The sequence below is a fragment of the Gekko japonicus genome, unplaced genomic scaffold, assembly GCF_001447785.1.
Source record: "Gekko japonicus isolate JY-2015 unplaced genomic scaffold, Gekko_japonicus_V1.1 scaffold611, whole genome shotgun sequence".
In the NCBI taxonomy this organism is placed as follows: Eukaryota; Metazoa; Chordata; class Lepidosauria; order Squamata; family Gekkonidae; genus Gekko; species Gekko japonicus.
The window spans coordinates 525727-535747 of NW_015163622.1; the positions used below are offsets into that span (position 1 = coordinate 525727).

Genomic DNA, 10021 nt, shown 5'->3' on the forward strand with positions numbered 1-10021 from the left:
TTACCTACGCACAAAACTCTTGGAATAAAGTGGGGCTTTCTTCTTAATAAGCTTGCATAGGGTTGAGTTGTAGAACCCACAGAAGTTATGGAAACTCCAACCCGTACACAAAAGTCTCTTGCCCACAAAAGTTTCCCCATTGGCATATCCATGTGTGCAGTGAGGTACTGAGAGGACTCTGGATCAAAACACACATCCAGAACCTAATATAGGATGAAGTACACAGTTATTACTCCAAAACGTTTATTGTACAAAAATTATTTCTAGAAAACAATTGAAGACATTTTGCTTCACACTTTCTTCAAGGCGCCTATAGGCATTGCTATAGGTAATAGTTCATTTTAATTCTGGACACATTCAGTCATATAAAAATAAAACTATTTACATTATGTCCACATACGTATAACAAAAGTTATCTATTTTTTTATAAAGGCACTTGGAGGGTATTACTCAAGATATTGCATTTCCTTTGTGCATTTAGGAAAAAAAGCTTTTAAGAATTCCATGTCAAACTCCCATTAACCCTCACTCTTGCACTTATTCCCATTTTTAAAAAAAACACAAGCTAACAACCACAAAACAACAACAACAACAACAAAAAGGAAATATGAATCAAGCAGGCAGCAGGAATGGCTGCAGTGACAGTTTTACAAAGGCACATAGTCGTAAAACATGGCAATTGGACATACATTCTTCTCTTCCTCTATGAATGATGGAGTGCTTGAAGACATTTCAGGTCACTTAGGCAACAGGTATGCAATTCTAGAACAACAGCAACAAACTGTCCCATTAGACACAGGCTGACTTGATTTGGAATACTCAGAAAAGCACCTGTAGATATTTGGTATCTGGCAAACACACATTAACATTGAATCGCATTTTCATAGCAAAAATGTTTCTTAGGAAGGCTTCATCTGGTGGGAATGTAATATTAGCACTGCGGTGTGTTCTTAGCAAAATAAAAACAAACAAATAAAAAAGAACCGCACAAGAGCTTGTGTTCATTTGGCATTTGCTTCTTCCTGTGTTTAAGAAGTGTGCACTTCCTTTGTATCACAGTGTCACACTTAAGCAACTGACTTTGGATTTTTCTTCCTTCTGGGGGGAACTGGGAAGCTGGAGATCAAATGCATCCAGGGCTGCCTCTTTATCTTCCTGAAAAGTTATGGATCAATTTATGGAGCCAGGTAAACTCAGTGTACTACACAGCAGCCAGATTCCTCATGTTTGTGCAGAAGAGACATGCGGGAGAAAGTTTTGGAACAATTTTTGCACTGGTATTTCTTCACATCTGAATGGGTCTGCAGATGTGCTCTCAAATTAGAGCGGTCTGCAAACGCTCTGTTGCAATGAGGGCATGAAAAAGGCTTCTCTCCTGTAAAAATATACATAAGGGGGTTTAAGCATTCAAAAGCTAAAATGCAGAACTACACATACAGAGAGGGCAAGTATTTGCACAGAAGAGAGGGACAGGGGTCTCTAAGATGGGCCATTCAGTTCTCAGTAGCTTTTGATTCACTACTGTGCTAACCATGATTCATTATTTCATACTTGCCAGAGTTTGCTGGAGTCACAGTGTATTGAGTGACAACCTGTAACACTTTCTGTTTCAGCAGGTGCAGCCAGTGCCTGTAGGTGGGGCTCCACCCAGTATTCCCACATGCTCCCTATGCTCATTTATTGTATCCTGTGGAACGCCTACTGCTGCCCAAGGCTGCAGTTTACACACCACTGACGTGAATGGCACAACTCCCATCTGATTGAATGCTTCAGGCATTTACACCCTGCTTTTTTGGGAGCAGGACTAGAATCAGCAAATTAGGATTCAGAATGCCTAACACAGACCTTTGGTTCTACATGGTCAGTATTGTCTACTTTGATGGGCAGCAGCTCTCCAGAGTCTCAAGCAGAGATCTTTGGCACCACCTGCTACTACCTGGAGATGTTGGAGATTTAATCGGGGACCTTCTTCGTGCCAAGCAGATGCTCTACCACTGAGCTATAGCCCCTCCCTAAATAATGCTCAATATCAGATTGCAACTAATACATAAACTGCTGGCATGTATCTTGATCCTATACACCTTAAATGAAAGTAAGTTCCACTGAACTCAGTGAGACTTCATAGAAGTGCAGCTAGATCCTATGCAAGAAATATGCCCAACAACTGTGTTCAATGGATCTTACTCCCAAGTAAGCAGGAATAGGATTTCAGCCTTTGGGTACTTAGTACTAAGTTGAATCAGTGTACTCTAACTACAGGCTGCCTTAACAATCAAGTTCACTGTGACAGTTCCAGAGAAGCACACACCAGCTTGCAGCTTTAGCTGTGACTCCTGAACACATTTGCTGGTGTACCTGGCTTCTAAGAAACCAAGCTTGCATCTATTAAGGCTTTTGCTCCAGGCATGCTTACTTTAGAGTAAATGCCCTATGCTAAAGGGACTTGCTTCACAGTGAACATATATAGGACCAGAAACTTTGGATTTAGGATTCTAAGAGAGCCTAATTGGATTTCTTGGAGAGAAGTCTGACTGATTTCAGTGGAACTTGTATCCAAATAATACTTGTTTGGTTCAGTGTCGATGTGCCACCTAAAATGTGCTGCCTGGGCACAAATTTGGCTGTGCAGATTTCTGCTGGGAACTCTGTTTCTGTTTCCCCCTTATGACTTCCTTTCATCCATTTGACTACTTTCTATCACACTCCTGCCTTCTTCCCAACTGCATGCTAGTAGGGTGCACAAGCTGCAAAACCACAACATTCCTATGGCCAGCTGGAGCATTTGTGACAGCTTGCTGAAGCAACCTTTTAACTTCAGTGCAACAACTAAGCATTAGATATATTTTCTGGCCCACTCATATCAGATACATTTAACACGAAAAGAAGTCTGGTGGCAGTTACAGAGAAGACACTGGAATAATTGATGAACATGAAATTTGCTTTAAGGTGCAAAGGAAAACTGAAAAAGAACTGAAGTATTGTAGTTTATAGAGACAGATGTTTCCCCTTACCGGTGTGAGTTCTGATGTGTCCTTGAAGTAACCAGGGTCTGGAGAAGGCCTTGCCACAGATCTTGCAAACACAAGGTAGTGTGTGGGTCCTGATGTGCATCTTAAGAGCTCCCAGGCTGACATATTCCTTGTCACAGTATTTACAGCTGAAAGATTTCCTAGACTGGGCATCACAGTGCAACTGCTTATGCTTGGCCAGTCCAGAGAAGGTTGAGTAGGTCTTGTTGCATAAACCACACTGAAATTTTTCAGCTTCGATTGCATGGGGATCTGAAAGCTTGGACTGGATTCTCTCTTCTTCGTCACTAATGGGACTCTCTGAGCCACTATGATCCTTGGATGAAGTGTCAGAATGAGGAGGTGGGCTGACTCTTCCCAAAGACGAAGGATATCCAGAGAGAGGTGAGAGGTCACTGGGTAAGGGGGAAGGCAGCAGCCCCGTTGTAGTCCATACGGTGATGGGGTTGTAAGCGACTGAACTCAGGACCTCTGGTTGTGGAATTACAGGCATTGGGTAGCTCTCATAAAGGTATGGGGAAATTATCACTGGAGGAGAAAAAAGAAACTCGTTTCAAAATAAGAGATTTGCTTTGCAGAAGAGCAACACAGCCAGCACTGCCATAGGCTAGAAATGCTGAAACCAGGCTGAAATTAGCACATGAAACATACAGAGGAGTCAAACGGGCATCTTTAGCACTGCATACATAAGTTCACAAAGAGCCCCACTAACTGGACAGTCTGGTCAGTTTTCCTCCCTGCAACCTAGCATATTCAACCCTCAAAAGCCACATCATCTTCCTGCATTTTATCATGCAGCAACAGAGAGCAAAAGAACCTGAACACTAAATTACCTTCTAAACATTTATTTTCTGTGCTTAAGCACAATTCTAAAGTTGGAAGTTTTTAATTTGGCTTCCACTGACAAATCACTGCAGGAAAAACACGGGGGAAAGTTGGCACCGATGTGTGAAAACTAGCAAGCAAGTACTGCTTTTGGAACAGTGGGAGCAAAAAAAAAAAAGACAGAGAAGAAGGCGTTCTTTAAGATCTCCATTACCTGTGTGAGTATCCAGCTCACTGTAATTGGGCTTTTTGGAAGAATTGAAATGCTTCTTGACCAAAAAGGACCGTGGCATTTTGAACGCGGGCTGGCCTGCTCCTTCCCGGCTCTCCTTTCAGGACAGAATAACGGTCCCCGGCTTGCGTGCAGCAGACAGCCCGGCTGCTAGCGCATTGGTCCTCTAGCGCATGGTCTGCCCCGCTAGCCCCATGCAGAAAAAACGCTGGAGTGCAGCGGCTGCTTGAAAAGTGCTGTAAATACCCGCCGGTCAGGTGCAGGAGGGGAGGGTCGGGGTTTCCCTCTCCTCCAATCGCTTGAGAAGTCGCCGGAGTTCTTCTTGACGAACTCAGCCTGTTTGGCCGAGAGGGTTCTGCCTGTGCTCGGCGAGGAGGATCCAATCCCGCGTCGGAACTCACAACTTGGGTCGGGTTTCAGCTCCTCCCCCTGGGATAGCCGAGGAGCACAGAGGAAGGCTCTCTTGTCAGAGGGAATTACGCGGGAGCTGGGAGAAGCTCCTCGGAGCCCTGCCTTGCCTGCTCGTTAAAAGTCCGCTCGCTGGGAAGAGGCCTGAAGACTGACCGGGGCTTCTCTCCCCCCGCAACGGGTTGCATGTTTCTTCGTTCGAGAGAAGCCTCCTTCCCAGCAGGGACAGGCAGGCTGTTCAGTAGGGCAAAAAGGCGGGAGAGGGTCGAGGGGAAGCCGAGCCAAGATCATAAACAGGCCATTTGAAGAAGCTAATGAGAGCCTTCGGCTGATCACGTGGGGCATGCTATTTTGGGAAGGGGAAAGGATTTCAGAGCAGAAGTGTATCCTGCAGACAACGTGGAAAGTTCACCTTTGGAAGAGCTGGCAGTAGGGAACTATGGCCCCGATCCAACGAAAGTAAGGTGTGCTTAAGTCCCTTTGAAATCCATGGGGATTAAGTAGGTGCCACTGCCTTTCATTGGATCAGGGCCACTTCTCCCCCCCCACCCCACTCGCCCGCTGCTGCAACTCGGATCCACACAGGAAAAGTTTTGATCCAGGTCTTCTGCGGAATTCCTGTGCTGTGATCAACAAGGCTGCAATTGTATGAATACTTGTACTGGAACAGAAGTCGCGTCGAGCACAGATGCATTTACTTTAAAGTACGTTCAAGCTTCACAAGCCTTACTTGTCTTCAAGCTAATCAGTACAAAAAAGTTTGCATTTCTTTTATTGATACTGGAGAACAATATCAATATTTGCAGCCTGTACTTCCGATTATGGGGAGGGGGGCGGAGGAGGGATGCTGAGCAGTGCATACACTGGATCCCAGCCTTATCAAGCCCTGTTTCCCAGATAAAAAGGCTTGAGCTGAAAGAAAATATCAATTCTGTCTCCTTTCCGCCAACATACCAATCAGGAGGGATTGGTTCATTGTCCCATTTGGAAATAGCTCTTCCTTTCATTTGGTACATGTGGATGTAAATTGTCGGGTTGCAGAGAATTTATAGCGCCCCCACAGGGTTTTTCAAGGCAAGCGACTGAGCAGAGGTAGTTTGCCATTGTCTTCCTCTGCAAAGTCTTCCTTGGTGGTCTCCCTTCCAAGTGCTGATCCTGCTTAGCTTCCGAGATCTGATGCAATTGGGCTATACTATGCTATTACACATTCCCTCTCATTTGCAATACCAGGTGGTTTATTAATTAATTATCGTATGACATTTTATAGAATAGCCAGGAGATCCTAAGATTGTCTGGCAGCATTATGCACCATTAGGTGGTGAGCAAAACTTGTCTTTAAGGCAAGAGACATTTCAGAGGTGGTTTGCCATTGCCTGCCTCTGTGTCACAACCCTGGTATTCCTTGGAGGTCCCTATTCCAAATACTAGCCAAGGGCAGCCCTGCTTAGCTTCTGAGATATGATGAGATCGAGCTAGCCTGGGCTTGCTGTACCAGGTGCTATTAAAGCACTCATTTACAGCGGTCACACAGTACCAATGCCAGTAGCATCTTGCGGACAGTTTCAAACAAATCCACAGACATTAAAGACACAGCCAATACAATACAAACATGGGCCCATACAATTTAACATTTGTCATTAGTTTCAAGACAGAATACTCCTAAGTATGCTTAAAAACTTCACAGGCACCCCAGTTTAAAGGATGTATCAGTGGATTGCTGGATATAAAACGAGTTTATAGAAAGAAGGCCAGGTGGAGGGAAATTGCAGTAAGACCACCCCAGCCTTCCCTGCAACAGGTGTTGGAATGGAGACATGACAAATAAAAATCCCTGTGGTTCTGTTAAGACTTGTAAGAGCAAAGTGCTTTGTCAAACTGCATAACTTCTTTATCTGGGAGATGCCAGAACAAGTGCAGAGGCAAGTTATCTGCTTTCATGTACTGAGATTCAACTTTTAACAGACTCCAAGCCTAGTGTTGTTTATCCATGAGAGGTTTTTTTCCAAAAGAACACCTTTGCTGAAAAAGAAGAAGGAATAATGGCATACAACAATTTGAATGTTTTCTTAATGACAAAGGGTGGCAATGGCCTATTCAGAATAGTTTTCAGCTTGGCTGAATCAACATAGGGTGCAAATATGGAAATATAGCTCAATCCTAACCATATTTTCTTCTGAGTAAGTGTGTACATTGGATTAGTCTACTTTGGGGTGTCTGCTATTCTGATCCTTGAAATCCCTTCTTAACATTGTTAGCATCTTCCCTCTTGAATCAGCACCCTTTAATCTTTTTGCCCTTTCAACTCCCCTGTAGGGGTTATCATCTACTAGGAGAAAAAAAAATCTTTTACCTTTAATAGAGGCTTAATGGGACATTACTTACCTCCATGCATGAAAAACTTCAGCTGCCCATTTCCACATATTATTAAAGGGACAGGACCTTTTCCTCGAGGCCTTTTGGCAAGCTTAGCTCCCATAAAATTCGCCATCCCTAGTATTTCTTGATCAAGGCACATTCCTTTCTTGTATTTCTTGATCAAGTATTTCTTGATCAAGGAGTGTCTACTACAGTTCCTTTCTCAGAGTCAATGTCTTTGAAATAAAATGTGTCTACTTTAGAATAAGTAGTTTGGGCATATCAGACTTAGATTACGGGCTGTGATCAAGTTACTTCTGTGTTGGGCACAGGTCCTGCCCTGTGTGATGTTGCTAAATACACATTAAGTAGTAGACTTAGTAAGATGCAAAACAAAACAACACAGTTACTTATTCATATTTTGTTTTGGCAGAATCTGTGGAATTCCTTGCTAGACTCTCTATAATATCAAGATCTATTAAGAAAACCTTTCTGTTGTGGAGGAAATATTTCCCTTTTGCTAAATTTTCACAGATATGTGCTCTCCAGAAACCCTGGCATATCCTTATGCTGTCTGTCTTTGTCTATCAATCTATCTGAGTTTGGGCTACTCTTGATTCTTTACCGTGTGGATATAGTTCTGGAAAAGTGACAATAGATCCCCACATTCCTTCTGATGATCTGATTAGCTTCCATGTCTGTGACACAAGACATCAACATTCTCATTCTCTGATTCCTATCGGATAAGCTGTAACACCAGCACAGCAGTGTAGCAATACCATGGTGAACTAGGCCCTCGGGATCTTTTAGTCAGACCTGTGCCTATAATCTTAAAGTCCTGACATGTCAGCCAAGAGGCTGACCTAAATGAATAACGTTGAATGCTGAGTGCAAGACATGTTATTACATGGCTTTGGAAGGATATTGGCAGAATGTTGTTACCTGAGTGAGGTTTTCTGTCAAAAACTGGGTGTGTCTGCATGAGGACTACTTGAGTCAGAGTAAACAGGTGATTGAAGTGAATGGTGGGGAGGAAACAAGTTGCCTGAGGATGGCCAGAGATATCACAGTGCAAGGGAGGGAAAGTTGCCTGAAGGAGAGTCAAATGTGAACCAAACCTTACAATAGCCCTCTTTTTATCTGAAAGCCAGAGAACTAAGTGTTTTGTACGGATCACATAGGCTGTTCTTGCATTTAGAAATTAAGCACTGTACTATTTGCATATGATTTGAGGGGGGGGTTACCCTTCAGTTTTCACTACTGACAGCTTGATCTTAGATAGTGGTAGACAAAGCCCAGAAAGGGGTGATGTGAACTTCTTTGAGTCTAGCAGCCAGGGCCGGCCCGAGGATTTCTTGCAACCTAGGCGGGGCTACCTTCTGGCGCCCCCCGCGCACCCATTAATTAAGGGGTTGCCAACCTCCAGGCGGGGCCTGAAGAGAAGGAAGAGGAGGAGAGCTTGCAGGGATTCGGCAACGAAGAGGCCTCTCCTCCGCTCCCAGCCCGCTCCCCCCCTTCCTCCAGTTTTTGATTGTCCCAATGGTGACGCGTCCCTGGAGAGGCTGATGCCAGTCGGGACCGCCCTGCCACTGCCCCTGGGCATGGAGCCAGACCCCAAGGAAGCCATGCCGGCTGCAACGCGAGCCCCAGCCCCCAACTCACCCACAGAAGAGGAAGACCGCCTGGAGGGGCCATAAGGAGTCCTCGGGGCTCTCACGTTCTCCCAAAATTACAGCCCCCTCTTCCAGCAGGCAGAGATCATCCCTCCCCCCGAGAAAACTGTGGCAATGGAAGGACTCCCTGGCATTGTTCCCATGGGATGTGTGGTCCCCCCCTCCCCAAACCGGGCCTTTCCCGGAATGCAGCCCCCAAATGTGCAGGGATTTACCACCCGGGAGTTGGCAACTGGGGCCGAGCATGGTCCCCGCCTTCTGTTCCCCCCCATCTCCAAGCTTGGGACCCCCCCAGCGAGCGACTCGCCCCCAAAGAGCCCCCCTGGCCATCACCCGGCGGCGGCTGTTGTGTGCCTTCTCCACGTGGCTCCTTCCCCTTCCCCGAGCGCCCCCCACCATGCAAAGGCGCCCCTCCTCTTCCCCGATCCCCCCTCGCTCGGCCTCTCTGGCAGGAGGCTTGCCAGGCTTAACCCCTTTGGCGCTGCAGAGGGAAGAGAAAAGGCACTCGCCAGGAGGAGCGGGCTTGCCCAGGCTGCCCTCCTCCGCTGCTCCATGGGGCGAGTCGGGAGGAACATGGGGGGGGTCTACTGCGCTCCCCAGGGAGGACCACGTGCAGCAGCAGCAGCGTCTCCGGAAGAGGAGGCTGGAGCTGGCCCGCCCGGTCCCTCCCTGATTCCCCCAGGAGTGGCCGGGGGGCAGCGGGGGGCGCAGTTTGGCACCCCTGAGGGCCAGCACGCCCTAGGCGAGTAGCTAGCTTGCCTAGCGGGCAAGCCGGCCCTGCTAGCAGCAAATTCAGCTGCGGTACAACTGACGTTTCCTGATCTAGTGTTGTTCCGCTTCAATCAAGGAAAAAGAAAAAAAAATCAGATCTCAAGACTTACTTTTAGTTTCCAGTAGGCTTGGTTGAGGCAGCGGAAGCTGCAAACCAAGCCCTCCCCCTGTTTTTTTCACCTGTTGGTTGGCATAGATGTGCCTGCCTCTGGACTGTGTTTTGTTGTAATTTTTTTTACAAGTTACCACCGACTTATGGTGGCATAGGGTTTTCAAGGCAAGAGATGTCCAAGGTGGTTTGCCATTTCCTGTGTTGGTTAGAAGATTAAAATAATCAGGTATCTCTTTTAGGCAATGTGTCAATTTACTTAAATATAGGTGGAGCAAATAGAGAAAGTTACATTTGAAAAGAGAATTGGCTATTGTTCATATATGTGTGAAAGGGTTTAGAGATACAAACACCATATAGTATGACACACCTTGAGTCATTAGGTGATGAAGACATCACTAATTTTTCTTAGAAGTACCACATCTCAGCCTGTTAACTTTTGGAAAGGGGCCAGTGCCAGAACTCAGTGAAGGAGAATATGCTGAAGGGAATACACAAATGCACACACAAATGCCAGAGCAACTCCAGAGGAACAGCCCATCTCCTGTTTATCTCCTGAATATTAGTGACATCATGCACTTGATCATCATCATCATCAGTAGCAGCAGATACTAGCAAA

General features: G+C 45.9%; 1 protein-coding gene across 1 annotated transcript; it reads right to left on the minus strand.

Moving 5' to 3' along the window:
* Positions 1 to 332: 332 nt before the first annotated feature.
* SNAI2 (snail family zinc finger 2) lies at positions 333 to 4317 on the minus strand. Its single transcript, XM_015407459.1, has 3 exons — positions 4069 to 4317; positions 3012 to 3557; positions 333 to 1375 (listed from the first exon to the last, which is right to left on the minus strand). Exons 1-3 carry the CDS (start codon positions 4145 to 4147, stop codon positions 1194 to 1196), a joined length of 807 nt encoding a protein of 268 aa, XP_015262945.1. The 5' UTR covers positions 4148 to 4317; the 3' UTR covers positions 333 to 1193.
* Between the last annotated feature and the right edge of the window lie 5704 nt (positions 4318 to 10021).

What these genes read in the sequence shown, in the direction of transcription:
- SNAI2 (XM_015407459.1), bottom strand. Translation starts at nt 4,147, where the DNA reads ATGCCACGGTCCTTTTTGGTCAAGAAGCATTTCAATTCTTCCAAAAAG. An exon ending in TGAGCTGGATACTCACACAG is followed by an intron (nt 3,558 to 4,068) that starts GTAATGGAGATC and finishes TTTCTCCTCCAG; the next exon opens with TGATAATTTCCCCATACCTT. An exon ending in ACACATCAGAACTCACACCG is followed by an intron (nt 1,376 to 3,011) that starts GTAAGGGGAAAC and finishes ATATTTTTACAG; the next exon opens with GAGAGAAGCCTTTTTCATGC.